Source organism: Cervus elaphus, chromosome 10 (genome assembly GCF_910594005.1).
Source record: "Cervus elaphus chromosome 10, mCerEla1.1, whole genome shotgun sequence".
NCBI classification, from domain to species: Eukaryota; Metazoa; Chordata; class Mammalia; order Artiodactyla; family Cervidae; genus Cervus; species Cervus elaphus.
In genome coordinates this window covers 51,722,063-51,742,859 of record NC_057824.1, presented here as the reverse complement: position 1 = coordinate 51,742,859, position 20,797 = coordinate 51,722,063, and the positions used below count along the sequence as shown (strand labels likewise).

Here is a 20,797-nt window from a genome sequence, read left to right as displayed (position 1 = left end):
CTGTTTTTTTACAGGAACACTGGAAGTTAAGGATCTCTCTGTATGTGTTTTTGCTAAACATCTCCTAAATGCTGACAGACGGAATCATCAGAATCTCTTGTAATAAGGGAGCGTTTGGGGAAAAGAAAAAAAAAAAAAAACCTTAATTACAGGCTGCTGTAGCAGCTGCCTGTAAGAATCAGCAGTATTGAACGCTTCGGGATGAAGTAGTTAATCAAGGTGCTTTCTAGAATTTAAGTGATGCTCCAGGGGGAGATGTTTGCCTGGCAGTGAGCCGGTGGGGCTGGGAGGGTGGGAAGTTGGCCCGATCCCTGGCATTTGCGGAGTTCACTTCTCCTAGTTGAAGCTAGGGGTAGCGCCGTGGCACCCAGCGGCTTTGTTTATGATGGAAAGTTCTGTGGGAAAAAGGAGCCCAGGTGCGCACCCTCCTCCAGCCAGACTGCTGTCTAAAGCGTCCAAGTGATGGATTCTCCCTGGACGCCCTGCTTCCTGCCTGTCACAGCTGGGGTAACGGTCCGGGCAGACAAGCAGCTCCTCCTTAGAAAATGAGGACTGAGCCACTATAATACTTAAACGTTTGACATTCGTGTCCAGGGAGCACGCTGGCTTGGCGATTTCATTCGAAGGTGTTTGGGATTCTGTGAATCAAGAAATGAAGAAAACTTGAAGGTCAAAGCAGGTATACATGTTTATAAAAACGGAAGCCAGTATAGATCTTGAGGACTAGAGCAAAGGATAGTATTACATCTCAAAAGTCTCAAGACTTTGGGCTACTAACATAGCTCTTTCTGGGGATCCAGTCTTGAGATGTCAGAAAAATAGCTCACACAGGAGGCCTGCATTAACACTATTCATAATACAGAATTGGAAATTGCAGTGCCTAATAGATTGGTGAAGTAAATTATGGGACATTTTTGGATGAAGTATTTCACAAGTGTAAAAAATAAGCAGTTTTATATATTATGGTTTAAACAATGTAAAAATGGATACACAGATGTTTTATTTTCCCTGATTTTGTTCTCCAAATTTATGGAATGGTATATATTGCTTTCAAATTTGGGGAAAAAACTTATTAGAAATTTACCCTGCAGTGGGAAAAGGGATATGATTGTTTTTAATGTATGTGTCATTTGATTCACTTCACTGGAACAGTCAACAGTGAACAGATACTTATTATCTGCTAAATGTCCCTATAACATTAACAGGTATTGATACAGTTTATAAAATCTTTCTTCCTTGCTTTATGAAAGGCACTTTAAAATATGTTCGACATTCTTAGAATGAATATTTTGAGTCAGTGGAAATCTTAAGAGTTTTGAAAGAAGAGTCATTATACAGTGATTATTATATAAATTTGGTGTGCTTATATTTAACTGTATTGATGGGGGTTTTGAAGTTAACATACTACAGTTCGCTAGTTTTTATCACCATTTAGATTTCTAAAAAAAATCGCTTCACTTTAAAATTCTTGTTTTTAAAACTGAAGTTCAGCTCTTTGGAAGAGAATAATTTCGTGTGCCAGTCATTTGCAAAATGTAACTTTTTTGGGGCATATTTTTAAGACTGTAGTACAGAACTTTGAACTGTATATGGGGAAGTCAGTTTCAGCTTGTTTACAAGAGAGGGTAAATAATCTATTCAAACAGTAGTCATGCCAGAGGCAAAATAATTTAAAATATCTTCTTTGCTAATATGTTGGTCAGGTTAGGAGACTTCACAGGAGACTCCTGCTTGCTTGATCATTGGAGTTTTTCTCCAGGGCGTTTCTTGTTCTTTAAATGCAGGGTAAGGAGAGAGGATGGTGGTGGGAATGGCTGGAAGGCCGTTCTGAGGAGGAACAGGTTGGGGGTGCTGGAGACAAGCGCACAGTCGGTACTTGTAACCACATTGTTGCTTGAAACCGTAGTTGAGTGCAGTTCAGGTATTTTTGACTCCTTTGGGGGCCCTGGCTCCTCTCAGTTCTTCTCAAACAGTTCTGGAGACGTGTCTGTATTTGGAAGCTGTCTGGCTTGTTGCCACCGTCCTAAGGCTCAGTTTGGGAGCCCGTCTGATTGAACTTCCTGCATGGACCATCTGTGGCAGATGAAGTGAATAGCTCTCCTGGGCTGCCCTCTCCCTCTTCCAGCCCCCCACGCCCACCCCCGAGCCGCAGCCCGTGTACATGCGAGTGAAATCTGTGCTTTACGTGAGCAGCTGCTCCACCTCCCTCAATAAAACACATAAATTAAGACCAGGTTGAGATCCCGGATTCCGCCTGTCAGACGAGCGATAACCCCCACACCTGAAACCATTTGTGGGCCAGAGTATCCATCAGTTACCGCTCTCAAGGGGGCAGCGCCCGCCAGAGTTTGGTGGGTGTGGATCCATCGCTTGCCCTGCGCCCGCCCCGGGCTCACCTCCTCACCTCCTCGGGGCGGTTTGGCCAGTGGGAGGCGCCAGTGGGTGACTGGATGGCAGGAGCTCAGGGAGGCTCCAGGTTACCATCCGCCCTCTCCTTCCGCCTCTGGCCGCGTGTGTAGCGGTTGGTCTGCTTTTGGCTCCAGCTCCTGCCTGTTGACCGAGGCCCTGAGTTCTGGAAAGCCATCCTTCCTCTGACCCTCCAGTGTAGAGATGGTGGCCGCTTGTTCCTCTTGCTAATCTCTGCATCATCTCACTATTTCCTGTATGATCCTTGACTTTTCTATCACACATGTAACCAACCCCCTGTTTTAAATTCCCTCTCCTTCAGCTCCTTAGAGGTTTTCTGTGGGTGGGCCCAAAAGAGATGCAGCAGTTTGGCACTGTGGTGAAAAATCTGCCTGCCGATGCAGGAGATGCAGTGTTGATCCCTGGGTCGGGAAGATCCCCTGGAGGAGGAAATGGCAACCCACTCCAGTATTTTTGCCTGGAGAATCCCATGGACCAGAGGAGCCTGGAGCGCTACAGTCCATGGGGTCGCAAAGAGTCAGACACGACTGAGCCACTGAGCATGCACACATACACATATCCTTTGAGGCAGCAATACTGGTTCAGGAATTTAACATATATTTTTACCTGTGTGAGATACAGGACTATTCACTGTGTGGTTTGTAATAGCAAAAGATGGGGAATAACCTGAGTTTGTGTTGCAGGTTATATACCCAGATGGCGAGTGAAGATGTAAGCTTGTAGAAAGGAATGAGGAGACTCGTTAGAAACTGATGGGCAGAGACTTCCAAATGTTTTACTAAGTTAGAAAAGCAAAGTGTAAGCGAATGTGCATTGTTTGTTACCATTTCCGTTTTCAGAAAGGGGGCAAAAAGGAAGTGCTTGCATGAAAATTCTCAGGAAGGCTCAACAAGGAACTGAGAACAGTGGTTACCTGGTGGGGAGGCAGACGGAGGCTGGGAGACCGAAACCTCTCTCTGTGCCTTTTTAGTGTTTGTGGTTCAAAAAAAAGCTTGTCCATCTCCATTGTTTCCCAAACTGGAAACCAGTTTCCCAGAAAAATAGCACACTGGTAAGGAAACACCCTTGTTGAGAGAAATTTTGAAGTTGAAACATAGTTGACTTACAATGTTACGTTGGTTTCAGGGGTAGCAGATAGTGCTTCGATATTTTGGAGAGTTTTTATATATTTAAAATGTCAGGATGGTATGTAGAAAGTTGTGGGATACATTACGTATTTTTTCAGCCTGTGCATAAGAAATTAACCGCTTTCTTTTGAATGCTTAAAAAGTGGCTCGATGGGAGCTTTCAGAGTCCTCTCTTTCTAGAACAGTTATTCTGCAGACATCGATATTGTCCCTGCCAAATGCCCTGTGTGAAAGGGTGAATATGGTGAATAAAGCAGCTGAATTTCCTGCATTCCTGGGACTTTTGTTTAGATGGGAGACTGATGAAAAAATGTAAACAGATGTATCAAGTCCTTGCAGATTATGCTGATGTGTGAAGGGGAGTGGAGGACGGGCGAGAGGTTGGGGGCTGGAGCGGGTCGGTGGGGTGGGTGGGGCGGGGGCAGGTGGCCTCGAGGAGAGAAAGCTCCTTCAGGGGTGGCCTGAAGGAGTCCGGGGCCTGGCCAGCAGAGGACCCAAAGCTGCTCTGTGTGGCCTGAGCAGAGAGGGAACTGGGGTGTGTCCGGCAGTTTGAGTAGGTAAGGAATTCACATTTTATTCGAGGTGCATGAAGCCAATGAAGAGGAAGGGTTTCAACCTGGGAAATGACATTTGATTTATGTTTAAATAATTGTAGCTAATGTTTACAGAATGGCCTCTGTGGTTGGTTCTGTCCCGCCTGCCTTACGGATCTTAACCTATTTACTTTGCGCAATAAACCTGGTAGGGACTTAACGTCAGCACCGTTTATGGGTGAAAAGGGAAACCCTGGGGGCCCGAGGAAGCCAGGTAACCCGGTTCAGGCTCCACAGCCAGTAGGTGGTGGAGCCGGGCCTCGACCCCTGGCTTGCTGGCTCCAGAGGCCTTGCCCTCCTGCCCTGTGCCCGAGGGGAGGAGGGGCGGGAGGACCAGGGCCGGGCCCCAGGGCAAGGCGGATTGAGCGGCAGAAGTGCAGGCAGAGTACAGAAGGCAGTGAAGCGCGCGTGTTACCCAGGATTCATCAGTAGCTGTTCTGTGTTCTGTCACCTGATTTCAGGTGCGTGTCTCACCTCTGCGCCCGGCAGCGTCGTGGCTCGGGCGGGGTCTCAATGCCGGCCTCCCCTTCTGCTGCCTTAGTCCTCCCTTAGTCCTTCCCCCTCCCCGATGCTGTCCTTGGCGTCTGGCAGCCAGAGGTCGTGTCGCTCCTCTCCACGTCCGTGCTGACCTCGGTTCACCCAGAGCCCTTTGCTGCCTGCATCCAGGACCTGCGGTCTGGGGTCCCCGAGCCCTCGGTGGGGGGCTGCACGCTTTTCCTCCAAGAGGCCCGACAGTAGGCGTCTTCAGCTGTGTGCACCACACACGGGCTCTCGCGAGCTCTCCGTGGCAGCCCTGGTGGTGGTTGTCGTGTCTGACTCTCTGTGATGCCATAGACTGTAGCCCACCAGGTTCCTCTGTCCGTGGGATTTCCCAGGCAGGAATAGCAGAGCGGATTGGCCGTTCCCTTCTCCAGGGGGTCTTTCCGACCCAGGGATCGAACCTGCATGTCTGCCTGGCCAGCGATTCTTTACCACTGAGTCACCTGGGAAGTGCTGATAACCCTTTTAAAACATAGAGACCACTCTTATCTCGGCCCGTCCTTGCCCTCTCTCCACCGTGGATGCATCCCCTCACTTGTGTCCCCGCCGGTCTCCTTGCTGTTCCGTGAACCTGCCGAGCACTCCCAGCCCCTGCTCTTCCCACGGCCGTCTCCCCTTGGATGGCTGGGCACGCCCTGGCTTCCTTCCTTCCGGCTTCTGTTCACGGGTCTCTTTCCCGCACAGGTCTTCCTCGACCAGCCTGTGGTAAGCAGCATCTCGCTGTCCCCGTTCCCAGCTGCCTTTTTTCTGCTTGGCTTTTATCGCTCCTCACCTGCTGCTGTCCGGGTCATAGTTTGTGTCTTCTTTCTCAGAATGTGAGTTCTGTGAAAGCAGGACTGTGGTCTGCTCACTGTGTGTCTAAGACCAGGGCCGCTGTGTGTAACCGGCCGTCAGTAAATATTTGTTCATAAACTGAGTGAGCGGAACTTGCTTTTGTCGAGCAGTTCTGGCTCCTGCCGCCTTTCGTGCTCCCTCGAGGCACCCGTGATGAGTGTGATGTGGGCTCCCTGGCATGGTTCTCATGCTTGAACATGTATGTGTGTGTGCCCACGAGCAATGCATGGGGTTTAAAAACTGTTAAAAATGACATTGTGCTGCATGTAGTGTTCTGCAGCTCAAGTTAGAGGTTATCCACGCTGTTCCATAGAGACCCTGTTTATGTGTTATTTCTCTCATCCTTCCTTGGACTCTCCCCTTGGTTTTACATTGTTACAAACAGCACTAAGGGGGGGCTCATCTCCGTTTACAAAGGTGTGAAAGTTTCTCGCAAGTATCTCTAGAATCGCAGTTGTGGGTTATAGGTATGCTTTCTGTTTCCCCAGATGTTGGCAGGTTCCTTTCTCACTAGGCGTATTATCAGTATTCTAATCAACCCTTGCCATTTGTGAGACTTTTTAAAGGTCTTGCTGTCTCCTGGGGAAGAGAATGTGTTGTTTTAATCTGCATGGCTTTGCTAGATGTATTTTGGAGCATCAGAATGATGTACTGACAGCTTGGAGGTTAAAGGAGAAGGAACTGCAGAAGCCGAAGGTGACGCCTCGGTTTCTGGCTCCTGTGACCGAAGGTGGTGCGCGGCTTCAAGAGAAGGGCAAGTCTTGAGAGAAGACTGTTTGGAGGGTTCATCTGTTTCTTTTTTTTTTTTTTTTGGCCCAAGGTGTCATTGTTCTGCTCTCACTTGTGAAGGACAGTTTCTCTGGGTGTGCAGCTGTGGGTTAGCTGGTTAATCCCTTGCCAAGCTTTGAGGGTCGAGTCATTGCTTTCTGCCTTCCATCGCGTGTGCTGAGAAGTCGCTGTATCAGGCTTGTTCTGTTGACGGTGGTGTGTCTTTCCCCTCCCCTTGGGCTGCTTTTTAAGATTTTTCTCTCTGCCCTTGGTTCCTAGTTCTGTCCGGTGATTGCGCAGTGTCCAGAGGTGGTTTTCTTTGAATTTGTCCTCGTTGGAGCCGGTGGTGGTTCTTTTGGCAGGACAGTGAAACGACTTACTCTTCAGTTAGATTTGGAGACGTCTTAGCGTCTGTCTCCACGTGTGTTATTTCGGCTGCATGTCCTGTCTCTTCTCCTCTGGGACACTGATTACCGCTTCATCATGTCCTTGTATCTCTTCGGCGTGTTTCCTGTTCTTCATCCTTTTGATCTCTCCTTGCTCCACTCTGCATAATTTTCTCCTGACCTAAGTTCCAGTGCATTAATCCTTTCTTTGGCTCTGTCTAATCTGTTTTTGAATCCGTCTGTTACGTTCTTAATTTCAGTCATTGCCCTTTTCAGTGTTCTTGATTTTTTTTTTTTAGATACCGATTTTCTATGAAAAATTTTCATCTTGTCAGTGACTTTCTGTATTAATCAGTTATAGGTGTCTGATAAACATTTGGGCATCCTGTGGATTTATTCTGTTGTCTGTTTCACCCTTGGTTTTCAGCCTGTGGTCTTGATTCTAGATTGCCTGTTAAGCTTTAATTAAATTCTGGATGGTGGGGATGAAAAATGGTAGGGGTAGTTTGAGATTCTCTTCCTCGAGAGAGGCTTCTGGCAGGCAGTTAGGATAGGGAAATCCCACCTTAGGACCGTGAGGGTCGATCCCCCTGTGGCCTACCCTCTCCTAGGCTATGGTTCTTCAGTGCTTCCAGCTGCAAGCTCGGGGTGTTTACCAGCGCCTCTTCTGCTTGGCAGCCCCTGAGTTCTAATTTGGTCTCCCAGCCCCATCAGACTGCTGGAGATTCTGCTGACCTCAGATTCTCAACTGCTTGTCTCTGCCTAGCTTCTTGGCCTTTCACTCTCTGCCTGAATTGGCAAGTGTCTCAAGGAGGAAACTGGCTCAGATGATTGGGCTCACCTCTGCACCTTCTCTCTGGGATCCTGGCCTCCTAGGTCCTCACTGCGTTAGGCAGCTCTCTGATACCTTCAGACAGTTAGTTCTTACAACGTGCTCAGCTTTTTAAGTTGTTTTTTGGCAGAAGGGTTGTCTGCAACAAACTGGTCAGCTTTTACTGGAAACAGAGTCTCAGGAGTTCAGTTTTGGTGTTTAGAATCAGACCTGTTTGTGAGATGACCTGGTAGAGATGGTAGGAAGATGATTAGCTGTGTAGTCTGCTAGGAAGATTTAAACTCATTTTAACTCATGGGAATGGATGAGTGAGATCACTTGGAGAGAGAGTTGAGAGAGGGGGAAAATCCCAGGACTGCAGACAACTCAATAACGGAGACCAAGAAAGAGTAGCCAGCGAAGTCCAGAAAATCTTGAAGGCTGTGTGGAATTGCAGGAGGAGCACTTGAAGAAGAGGAAGTGAGTGGTCGGCTGTGCTGAATGAAGTGCAGGGAAGTTGCCCAGTCATTTGTCCGACTCTTTGCGACCCCGTGGGCTGTCATCTACCGGGCTCCTCTGTCCATGGAGTTTTCCAGGCAAGAGTACTGGAGTGGGTTGCCGTTTCTTTCTCCCGGGGATCTTCCCGACCCAGGGATCGAGCTCCATTCTCCCGCATCTCGGGCAGACGATTTACCGTCTGAGCCACCAGGGGAACCCAGGTCTGAACGAGAGGCGGGCTGAGCTGAGAGTGAGCACGTGTCTACAGGGTTTGATGACCTTAGACCAGAGAGGGCTAAAAGTGAACGGGAGAGATTGTACCTTGGGAGGAGTGGCCTGGGCCGTGGCCCTTCCTAGAAGTTTGCTGTGTGAGAACGAGGGAAAGCTAGCGGCGGGGAGCTTAGGATGAGAAAGGCAAGCACTTCTGAAGTAAATCCTGCGGGTGGAGGACCAGAAGTGATCCATCAGGCGAGTTAGGGTAACAGCGCTGTTTGCACACTCCCACTCTTATTATAAATAACTTTGGGAGAGAGAAATTGTTTTCTTAAAGTTATTGGCACATCCTTCAAGAAGCAGGTTCATCGGTTTGTAATAGAGGATTGTTAAAACTTCTGAAGTGAAATGAAATGAAAAAATAGGTTTTACCATAGTATCCCAAAAGCTGCATGAAGCATATTAAATATTTCAGACTTGTGGGGAAACAGTAAATCATTTAAATGAGAGTAGAAAAATACATGATTCTCCAGCCTGATTTTTTTTTTTTTGTCTGTCTTGGCCATGTGGCCCATGGGATCCTAGTTGCCTGACCGGGGATTGAACTCGCACCCCTTGAGGTGGAAGCGTGGAGTCCTAACCACTGGGCCGCCAGGGAAGTCCCTCCATCCTGATTTTGAAGTTACTCAAGCTTGTCAGCTTTTTACAGCTAATGTCAGTCTCCCAGTTGACATGATAGAACTGACGTGAGAGCCTGTCATATTTTGTAATGTGACTGGAAACAATTCAGCAAGTGTTTATTTTGGGTAAATATCTTTCAGTTTTCTGTAAATACTAGAAAAGACTCACCTGAGTCAATTCAGTTGGCTAAGAATATTTTGTGATTTACTTTGGTAGAGCAAATTTACTCTTTTCACTGACTTAATGTCACCAGGATCACTGTTCAAATAGGGAGAAATAAATTCCTATCTTAAACTCATAGCAAGGCAATTTTTAAAAATTATTGTACTTTTCTTTTGAGCAACTTATTCCTGTAATTAATAAAAATGGCAGTTTGCTGTAAAACATGGCAGTTTGCTATAAAATTGGGCATTTTAATGATAATTGGAAAGTATTTCTCAATATCTGGGTAATAACGATTTTTTTTTTCCCGGTTTTCATCCAGATGTTTGGCAACATGTAGACACAGTCTTACTGCAGTTTTCAAATTCACTTTCATGGGAACATATAATATCCTCCGTTTATCTTGGACGGCAAAGTTTCCTTTTTCTCTGGACAGATGCATATGAAACACATGCTCTTCAAGTGGAGTTTGTGGTCCTCTGAGAATTCTCTGAAGGAGGAAATGGGTTGACCTATTTGGTTGCTATGAAGTAAAAACAATCTTGTTTTCTTTTTTCTTTTTTTTAGAGAACATCTGGGTTGCATTTATTTTACATTCTGGAAGTTCTTTAAAACCACAATTTGATAATATGAGGCTTCATTAAAGCAGTCACTATTTAGCTATTTCTCTAGTTGATTTAGTGCTAGGGTGGCTGCATAGACTTTTGAAAGTATTTAAAAAATTTTTGCTTTCTATAACATGTAACTTTTAAATAACAACCCTTGATTTTAAACCGGAAAACAGGACCTAGACATTTTAGGGCAGCAGGAGAAGGGCAGGTCAACCGGGTCATTTCTCTGCTGCCCACTGCGTGCAGGCTGGCCGTCTGTAGGGCTGAGTTGGAGTCTGTATCAGCCCATTTTGCTCCATATCCCAAATAAATCCTCCCTTTCTTCCTTGCTTAACAACCCTGATTTGCTTAAGCCATCTAAACCAGTAAAGGTAATCCCATTTTCCTTATTGATTGAAGGAAGGATATAGAAGCCAAGTTCAGCATGAGCTGCGAGAGGCAGTTTGCAGGAGGACTTCTTGGGAGAGTGTTTTCCTTCTTGGAGGAATACTCAGGAAGAAACAGTTCCTGCTCTTACCGCAGCCTTTGTCGGCCCGGGTGGCGGCCAGCGTGTATTCATGGTGCCCCTCAAACCTGTCCAGTTCCAGGCCCCCACGCTGAGGATGGTCTGCCGGGTGGAGTTGCTGGGTCCCATCTACCCGGCAGGGCCCTCTCCCCTCCCGTCTCCATGTGTCCTGTCTCGTGGGGCCATAAATACCTATCTTGTTTTGGGGCTACGGAGAGGTGGCTGGAGCCAGGGGCCGTGGGGTCGCCTGCTGCTGGCTGGAGCAGCAGGCGGGTTTCATTCTCTTCTTTATCAGAGTAAGGATCTCGTCTTGGCCACTGACGGCCTGGAGGAAACCTCATCTCTCTCCCACGCGTGTCCGCTGGGTGTATATATTTATCCCTTTAAGAACTAGGCTAGGTTATACTTTCTTTCTGAGATGAACACTTTCTCCTACATTGAATAAAACAAAATGTATTTTCACATGCTCGTAAATTCATTAACCGTTTCATTTGGCACATCCTTATGACTACATTTATTTTAACACAGAAGGATTTAAAAAAAAAATCGCAGCAGTCAGAAGCGGCAGGCATTGGCCATTTAATATTCTGTTAGAAGACAGGACTTCCTTTGAGCTCTTCGGAGAGGAAATAAAGCGATCAAGAATGTCCTTTTCCAAGTTGCAGTAATTAGATTAAAATTTTTTTGAATTGAGACAGGCAGATGAGTTCATTTCTGTGTGTGTTAGAGTATGGGAAAACGGGAGGATTTCAGTGACTTTTCAGTGTTTGGCCTGTTCACACGATGAGGCCGTATTTCCCGAGTGTGGGAGGACAAGTGGCCACAGACTTTGATGCAGTGTGTGATGCACTCAGAGGGCGAGGACTGTCTTGAGAATAAAATGATGCCTTTCATCGCCCATGCAACAGGAATATTAATGTCGGGTGAGTGTTCTTCCGAAATGTTGCGTTTCCCCAGGAATCACGCAGTGTCTCCGTGGGTTCCCCCAAGACGCACGTTTGCAGAGCTTTAGCCTTTTCATTGAAAATCGCGGTTAAGCTCTGTGCCAGTCAGACGGTTACCATGATGTTGTCGACAAAAAGTCACGTGCCTTCTTCCCTCCTTCCTCGGGTCAGGCTGGTCCGGAGGGGCTTGGGTTCTTGCTCGCGAGAACGTTCCTGCCGGCGGGGCAGCCCGCGGGAGCGCGTGCAGGTCCCACGCCCGTCTGGCAGCCCCTGTGGTGGTTCTGCCTCCTAGATGCCCGGTTATTTGGCCGGACGTGCAGAACATGATGATTATTATTTTTTTTAATCTGGAAAGAACATAAGCCAAGTTGCTTCCCCGGGGGCTGTGCCGCTGTCAGTGTGAGACTCTTGGCTTTCGGGTTTCAGCCTCTGGGACCTTCGGGGGCCTCCCTCCCGCCCCGTCCCCCGGAGGGGCATCTGAGGCCTGTGTCACATTTTCTGCACAGAGCAGACTCGCCTGTGTGTGAAGCTGAGAAAGGTTTTCAGAAGTGTCTGGCTCCTTCTCCCTTTTCTGTTGGTGAAAATGTGTGCGTGCCTATTAGTCGCTCAGTCGTGTCCGACTCTCAGGCTCCTCTGTCCATGGAGTTCTCCAGGCAAGAATACTGGAGTGGGTGGCCATTCTCTTCTCCAGGGGTTTGTGAAAATTTGGGGGTAGGGTAAGAAGCATTGCACCCTTGAGAGGAAAATCTGCTTCACGTAGTCCTTCCAGCCCCCGGAGACCTGCAGCAGGCCTGCCCAGGAGCCCCGAGTCAGGGGTGAGCCCCGGCCCGCTGCCCCCCGGTGGGTGGTCGCTGGCCCCAGCTGTCTCCCTTCGGAGAGGGAACGCCTAGAAGCTTCTCTAATCCCATGAGCTTGGCCTGGGCGGTTTTATCTTGGTTTTAGCAATCAAACAGATTGGTGACTGGGAATTTCAGGAACAGATTTGACCGGAGAACCATTTCCTTAATTAAAAGAGCTGTAAGTTGACAGCCAGGGCCCGCCCAGTGCTCACTAGTTAGAGATGAAAGACCAAGCTCCGGTGGCAAAAGCTAACCCGATCACCTTCCCCAAGTGCTGGAGAGGGGAGTCTTTTAATATAAGCCCTTCATTTTGAGGCTGTTTCTGCATGTTTTCTTGAAGCTCTTGTTTCCTAATGCCCCTTCACCCCCTCACCCTTCATCCATCCAGAGACCACTGTTTTTATCCGTTTATTGGAATCGGGGGGCTGTGGGGTGACTCAGCGCTGTGGCGGGTGGCCTTTCTTGTCCTTGCCTCGCTTCCTCCTGGCTGGCTGTGTTGGGATGAGCCACGCACCGTCTCCTGCACTGATAACCTCAGTCCCGGGGGTTTGGAGAGCCCCCTTCTCCCTTGTGAAATCTGGGCAGTAAGAGTTCAGGGTTTGCCCGTTTGCCCCATCAGGTCAGCCACTGAAAGATGTTTCTGACAGTTTCCCCAGTTTAAGGCAGAAGATAGTCAACCATGGCGTCAGTGGTTTGTTCTGAGAATCTGAATCTAGTAGGGAGGTTTGTTTAAACATTTGAACCGGTTATTTGCTGTTGACATATTTTTAAGCAAATATCTGCAGCCGTGGGTACCTCCAGCCTTGAGGCTTTGTGTCGATGACGTAATCTCCTTAAGGCTCAGTCTTCTGATATGTAAAATGGACATGAAAAAGCCCATGTGAAAATATGTCCTGAAAAACTTATCAAAAATCCCAATCAGTAGGCATTTAAAGCCATTAGTCATCAGAGAGGCCAGCCCCTTTGCCCCCACTTACATTCACAGCAGAGCAGAGGGGAGGATCCTGTGGGTTTGGGCCTAGGAATAACCGGTGATTGGCAGATTGATTATTGTTTCTTTTCTCTCTCAAGTTGGTATTTTGAAAATCTTCGAGTCTACAAAAAAGTTGAAATAGTGTTGTCAATATCCATGTATTGTTAACCTCATTGCTAGCATTTTGCCACATTTGCCTTATCTCTCAACACTGTTAATACTACTTTTTTTTTGGCTAACCCATTTGAAAGTAAGTTATGTATAACATGACACTCTGTCCCTGAATACTAAACAGCGTTCATCTCCCGAGGACAGTCTCCTACTTAACCACAACCATTGCTGTCCTTAAGGGAACCAGCGGTACGCCCATACTGTACTTTCACATGTCATTCAATTTCTGCTTTCCCCAGTTTGTTCCCACAGTGCCTTTTTTTTTTAATTTTTAAAATTTTTTTTCCACAGTGCCTTTTATAACTATTTTTCTCACCTATCTAGATTCCCATCAGGGTTTACACTTTGTATTTAGTTCTGTCTCCTCTGTCTTTAAAAAGAAAAAAACCTTTTTTTTTTCCCTACAATGACTTTTTAAGAGAGTTCAGGCTGTTTGCCTGATACCATTGTTTGTATCCTGTAGTCTAGATGACATATATATAAACAGGAGAGAGGAATGCTTTGGTTTCTTTAATGTCATTTAAAGAACTATATGTTAAAGTCATCTGCTGGATTCAAGGTCAAAGCCACCTTCATTTTTCTTGTTCTTTGGTAAGTGTGGATCAGATTGGTAACCAAAAGGAGTTACTAACCGGCTCAGATGTCAGCGGAGTGTGCGCGTGGGCGCACTTGGAACCAGCGCACACAGTGGTTGGTTAGCCCACCCCCATATGGAGGTGATTAGTTATCTGGCTTAACATACTGAGGATTTTGTTTTAATATTTGGCCCTGGTTTCACAAAGAAACGAGCTTTAGAATTGGAAAACTTAGTAAGACAAACTATTTACATAACACAGAAGAGATGTCTTTGCTGCCAGAACCTTGGAGGCAGAGCAGACCTTCCAGCTCTCAGGAACAAGTCTTTTTCTTCCTCTCTGCTTCCCTCTGCGCCTTCCTATTGGCTTTAAATGTTTGTAGACTTGAGCTGCAGCTGAGACTAATACAGGATCCAGCTGTAGCTTTTTCTGTTGTTGTTAGTGTATCCGGTGATGATCATAGCACACTCATTGTATGAAAATTCAATAAATGAAAGGGCAGGGTGGGAAAAAAAAAAAGTGGCACTCTACAGAAGTATTGGAGAAGCAGTGACTGGTTCCCGGAGTCTCCCTGCCAGACCCACCCTGAAGTGTTCCTTCTGTTTGCGAGAAGTCGGGCAGGCGTCTCGGTTTCTCCCTTTTAGTCACGTTAGGTGAACAGCCGTGTCACCAGAGCGTATGCACGAGGCCGACGTGTTTTCAGCGGGGCAGGGACCCCTCAAAGTGCTGTTCATGCTCCCACGGAGGGGGCAGCAGTGTGGGGAAAGAGCGGTGTTCTCTTTCCTTAGATCTGTTCCGTAGAACTCATACTTAACTCATTTGCCAGAGAGCAAGTTAGTATAGAATCAGCAGTTCAGTGAAGTTAGATTTCAGATTTGCCTGTCCGCTTCCATATAATTCCCATAAAAGCCCTCGTCTCTGATCAGCTCTGTCTTACAAGTGTTAGTCGCTCAGTCGTGTCCGACTCTCTTGCAACCCCATGAGCTGTAGCCCACCAGGCTCCTCTGTCCATGGGATTCTCCAGGCAAGAATACTGGAGTGGGCAGCCATTTCCTTCTCCAGGGGAACTTCCCAACCCAGGGATCGAACCCAGGTCTCCTGCATCGCAGGCGGATTCTTTATGATATGAGCCACCACTACCTTAAAAGCAGGAGGCACGTAACCTCACTTGGTAGTGGAAAATGGATTATGGGTTTCCAACTAATAGTTTTTGTGATCAATGTAGTAATCATAAGACTAGTGATTTTCACATGCTTGTGCATCTTGAACATTTTGTTTCTTTTTTTTTTTTTAATGTTAAGGAGGTTCTCAGGTTTCTTCTAGTTGTAGCAGACTTCTTGTCAGGGGGCAATTCGAGACCAGCAGGGCCTGTGAAGAAGTCCTGCGGTTCCATGGTGATCGTCCAAGCTGTGGGTTCTGGACTGGACTTCCTGGGCAGGTTTCCTTGAAACTCTGCACTCTGTTTTTAGATGATCTCTCTACGTTTCTGAGGTTCAGGGCATCAGTAGTAAATATGTTTATTATTTAGCCTAGAAATATCGTCGAGTGTCTTAAGGCTGTGTAAACTTTGTGAGGAAAATAAACCCGTGACACTTGAGTGGATGAAGAAATGAGTGCAGCTCAACAAATGGAAGAGCAGTCCGCTCTGTCCCCGAGACCCTGCTGTGTCTGTGCCCGCAGGACCGCTGTTTGAAGAATCCTCACCTATCTTACGCTGGACAGTTCAGTCTCCTGGGTCCTCACAAGTTACTATATTCTGCCTCCCACTGAGAGGAGCTGAGGGGGGGCGGTTTATGACCCTTCAAGAGACTTCCCCCAGTCTCCTCTACCTCCGTCCTGTCCCAGTTTTAGTCATAGTTTTTGCTTTTTTTTTTTAAACTTCAGGTGGCTTAGTGGTAAAGAACCCGCCTGCCAGTGCAGGAGACATAAGAGATGCAGGTTCGGTCCCTGAATCGGGAAGATCCCCTGAAGAAGGAAATGGCAGCCCACGCCAGTATTCTTGCCTGGAGAATCCCGTGGACAGAGGAGCCTGGCGGGCGATAGTCCACGGGGTCGCAAAGAGTCGGGCCCGACTCAGCGACTAAACAAAAGAACAGCCTGGTGGTGTCTCAGGTCTGCTGCTCTGTGGAGCACCAGAGACCCTCTTCTCCTGACGCGACAGGTCTGATGAAGGTGTTACAAAACCTCCTCTTCTTTTTTCCCTTTTTTTTTAGAAACTGAGCCGTCATTTACATACTATTTTGTCACCCTTTTAAAAAAATTTATTTTTTATTTTCATTCTGTCTAGGTTTTAAAAGTTTTTCAAACTTTATTTTTTTAAAGTGTCCTGACTTTTTTCCTTTTTTAAAAAATTGAAGGATAGTTGATGACCAGTGTTGTGTCTCCGGCATACAGCAGTGCGATTCAGTTGTAAATACATTAATATGCGTTCTTGTTCATGTCCTTTTCCAGTATGGTTTAGCACAGGACATTGAATATAGCTCTCATACTATACAGTAGGACTTTGTTGTTTATTTTACAGATGCTGGTTTGTATCAGCTAATCCCAAGCTCCGAATTTATCCCTCTCGCCCACTCCCCCTCTTTGGTAACAACTTTGTTTTCTGTGTCTGAAGAGTCACCCTTTTAGAGTTATACAATTCTGTGGTTTTTAGTATTCACAAAGTTATGCAGCCATCACGTAATTTTAGAACATTTTCATCACCTGAAAGAGAGCTCCATCTCTGTTAGCACAAGTCTCCCTACTCATCCCCACTCTTCTGCCTTCTGTCGCCGTGGATTTGCCTGTTCTGGACGTTTCATGGACATGGCCCATCTATGTTCCCTTCTCTGAGCAAGTCCTTCGGCGTTGTAGCATGATTCCATTCTCCGAGCTCATCCACACCCTGAATGATTCAGCCTGGAACGCCTGCGCTCTGCCTGGGAGTGCAGGGGGCCTGGATTGGCTGGAGAGATTTTACTCACCTCTGTCACGTGGTTGGAGCGTGGTTTGTGTGCTGCCTTGAAGGTTTTTAAGTTGGCATGTGTTTTCTTCCCATTGAGAAAGCTGAAGTTTACTTTCGACATTTTTATTTGAAGAAGGACGACGCTGAAGCCTTGCTGTCGTCATGCCTTGGTTTAGAGTGTTTGTAATGCTCTGCATGGTTGCTTCAGAGCGGAACCACATCATCTGTAGAAGATCTTTACACTGGAAACCAACATACGGGTACAAGAGGCTGGCTTTCCCAGTGAGCTGTACTGAAATGTGTTAACGGAAGCACAGAGAATCTCCCAGTGGGGATCCAGTGAGACTTTGCAAGTGCAGTCCCAGCGGCGGACACCTGAGACCAGACTTCGTCCTCTGTTCATCCTGCATGCGTGTTAACTCACTTCAATTGTGTCCGACTCTTTGCCACCCTCTGGACCGTGGCCCACCAGGCTCCCCCATCCCTGGGATTCTCCAGGCAAGAGTACTGGAGTGGGTTGCCATGCTCTTCTCCACAGTATCTCCCCAACTCAAGGATTGAACCCACATCTCTTGAGTCTCCCACATTGGCAGGCAGGTTCTTTACCACTAGCACCACCTGGGATCCCAGCAAACACCAGTTCACCAGTTCACCCTGAGGTCCCAGCAGACACCAGTTCACCAGTTCACCCTGAGATCCCAGCAGACACCAGTTCACCAGTTCACCCTGAGGTCCCAGCAGACACCAGTTCACCAGTTCACCCTGAGGTCCCAGCAGACACCAGTTCACCAGTTCACCCTGAGGTCCCAGCAGACAGTCAGAAAGGAGGCCATAGGAGACTCAGAGCAGCAGAGACTGGGAAAGGGACCTTTTACCGGAGGAGAGTTTTCTGCAGACCTTTGAAAGAGATAAGAAGTTGGAACCTTTCAACAAGAAGATGAAAACCGGATGCAGGTTGAGAGTGAGCAGAAGGGCCCTCGGGCAGCCCCTGAGCGGAGCGAGTGTGGACATGGTTGTGGTCGAGGACTCAGGCCGTCCCCCTGGGGTGCTCCCTCTCTTATCTCGACCAGGGATCAAAGCCGGGCCCACAGCAGTTGGAGTGCCTCACCGCTGGACCACCAGGGAATTCCCACCTCTCCCTTCTTCTTTTGAGGCAGGCAGGTGATAGCACTTTGCCATCAGGCGAATATTTCTTCGTGGAGATGGAGTTCTCTGGGGGAGAACCGGGGGTCCCGGAGTGGATACCAGCACTCAGCTGCAGCTGTTTCCCCCGCTGTGTGACGGGGGCTTTTCACCCCAACGTGAAGCCTGCGGGACTGAACACGGTGAGCCTTCCCGTTCAGGATGCAAGTCGAGGAGGGAAGGCGCCTGACCCAGTGCTGGAGGAAGCCGCACCGCTGCGTCTTATTGTGAACATGTCCAGACGGATGGGGAGACTTAACAGCGTGAAAGAGAAAATGCAACACAAAATCTTTATGGAGAGGGTCACTGCCTCCCAAAGGAGAAGGATTCAGAAGCTAGAACCCTTGAGAAGAGGATCACTGGAAACTTGACGGAAGGTGGGACTTAAGCACTGGTGTTTGACTTCCGGCCTCCCCTCCCCGCTCAGGTCACTAGCTTCTGATGGAAGTGATGGAGGAGAAAGAAAGTAGGTGAAGAACCGAACGGTGAGAGTTGAAATCAGGGTGAAGAGATCCCAGGGGCTGACTCCTGACTGCTGCCCGAGGGCTCGGTGCAGGGTTAGAAGTGTAGGAGGACGTGCCCTCGGCTCTGCCGATCGCAGGAACGGGGGAGAGAGGCTGCGGGGCTGCGGGCGCAGGGTTGGGGGTCCCGCGCAGCCTCGGTGTTCGGAGCAGCTGGAGGCCGGAGGACACAGGCAGCTGCCGCGCTCAAGACTAGCGGGGGTCCTCCGGCCCCACACCGCCTCCTTGGTGCAGTGGGAGCACCCCGACTCTCTGGAGCAGAAGCCGCGCCAGATGGAGAGTGAGGTACAGAAACTAGGTCACAAAAGCAACACGATGGATTCAGGGAGAAGCTGGACCACTGGCGAATGCGTGATGCAGCTTGATGTGCATCGGCCCTTCAGCTCACAGACTGAGATCTGGAAGGGAAGAAAAACAAGCCCCCCAAACTCAGCTTCCTAAGCAGTGCCAGCCGTCGTCTTGAGGGCAAATAGCACCTGAATATCCTTGTTCCATGATAAAAAGCAAAAGAAGCAACGTGTTGCCAGGATAAAGTAAGCAAGAGGGATGGACTTTTTGAGGCAGAGGAAAAGTGTAATTTTTGAGGAAGACTAATTATAGAAACTGTGAGTCAACTTCAGGTTGAATCTGCTTTGTGCTTTTTAAAAAAAAATTCAATTTAATAAAATTCAAGGAAGACTCTGAAATAACGTGATTGAAAGGAGAGATAAGGCAGATAAAGTGAAATGAATGAGCTGAGAGGAAGAAACCTTAATGATACTAAATGCATTTGCAGGAAGAACATCATTCCAATGTAGCAAGTTAATCAGTGCTCTGATCTAAATAAGTTATTCCTGAGGAAACCACCCAAACCAGCAGAATAGAAACAGTAATCAGAGATACAATGGAAAATGTATCTTTGAGCTGAAAAAACAACAGCTGCTTCTGTGAATTGAAAGGGCTCATTCTGCTAAGATGAAATTAGTGGAAAGAGCAACTGTGCTTGTGAAGGTTTTAGATCTCAAAGATAAAATACAGTACAGCCAGTCAGAAGGGGGGCGGGGGGATTACTTAACAAGGAAGAATCAGGATGACTTTAGGCTTTACTGTAGCATTGCCAGAAGATAGTAGAGGGGAGGGTAAGAGTTTTGTGGCTGAAAGATTGTAACCAAGAATTAAATAATTACACTAATTGCTGTTCATTTGTGAAGGCAACAAACATGTTCTGTGAAGGTACAGAAGTCAGGCCTGGCACCCTGCCTTCTGCTGGAGCTGACCCTGCCTTTGCACTTAAGAATTAGAAGGGCCAGCACATTTCCTTATTCTTTAAGGAGCTTTTTTTTTTTTTTTCCTCCTGCTACCTGCACCGAATATCTTCCTGATAGACCACCTGTGAATTTTTCTTGGAGGGAGGGGGGACTTTTTCAAAGATATATTCCAATCCACTAAAAGATTACTTAGAATAACTTAGGAAGGAGAAAGTTGTGATATAAAATAGAGGTGGAATTGAAATCATGTAAACATAAATTTAAGTCTATGTAATTATAGATTTGGTTACAAATCAAAATTCAATTGTCGTAAGTCTTGCAAGAGAAGATAATGTAATAATAAAAAAAAAAAACCCACAGTAATTCAGTAATAATGGCAGCAATAATAAAGGTGGATTGAAGCTGCTCTAACAAGCCAAGAAGTAGGTGATGGGGGGGTCAGGGAGGTTGGTGACAAAGTAAACGTCCTGCCTTTTCCTCTTACTGTTTCATTTTTTATCTTGAAAAATGGAAAAATATAGTTAGTGTGATTTAAAAAAAAATAACTTCAAGTAACCTCTAGAATATTTGAAGTAGGATATGTACATTCCACATCACTGGAGGGAGAAAATTACAGGTAAATTTAATTCATGGGATAGGGTCAGGTCGTGTGGGATCTTAGTTCCCTGACGGGGGATCAAACCTGTGCACCCTGAAATGAGGGTACAGTCTTAACCACTGGACTGCCAAGGAATTCCCAGCCTAGTTTTGTTTTTGCTATTGGCTTTTTAAATTTATTTAGAGGAGAATTACCTGCTTTTCTTCTGCCCACATATGGGAAAATCTTTAAGAAGTAAATGCCTTTTGGGGGGTAGGGGTTAGTGGGAGATTATCCATTCTGTGGAATGTATTTGTTTAGAAGTTTAGATCCTCCGTGACTCATCCCCGTGCTATTTTGAGATGTTTTTGGACAGATCTTTGGGAAGGTCTTGGAGGCAGAAAGGATTGGGGAAGAGGGGCGGTGTGATCGGAGGTGGTGAGGCAGCTCTGGTGTGGCATCGGCTCCCTCTAGACGCAGTTCCCCAGAGGTGCACCTTCCAAGGGTGGCGAGGACCAGGCGGAGAAGTGGAGAGAGCCCAGTGACCTGCCCAGCCCGGACGTCCTTGGCCAGCTGGGGAGGAGCCGGCTTTTGTGGGACATGAAGTCCGTCATTTGGAACACCCCCTTCAAGAAAAATATCACAGAATTGAGTATCAAAGCGAAATT

The 20,797-nt window shown here is 47.3% G+C and overlaps 1 protein-coding gene across 4 annotated transcripts in view; it reads left to right on the top strand.

Annotated features, from left to right (window-relative positions):
* CYTH3 (cytohesin 3) overlaps positions 1-20,797 on the top strand; it is a 66,725-nt gene that overhangs the window by 1,367 nt on the left and 44,561 nt on the right. For 2 of the 4 annotated variants that reach the window (XM_043915336.1, XM_043915335.1), the window contains exon 1: positions 11,058-11,079. The exons of 1 other annotated variant lie outside the window; for it this stretch is intronic. In XM_043915336.1, coding sequence (XP_043771271.1) covers positions 11,073-11,079 — 7 coding nt within the window. In that variant the 5' untranslated portion in view covers positions 11,058-11,072. Of the gene's footprint in view, positions 1-7,945; positions 7,967-11,057; positions 11,080-20,797 lie in introns of those variants that run through there. One more of the 4 variants, XM_043915338.1, reaches the window with a different exon arrangement.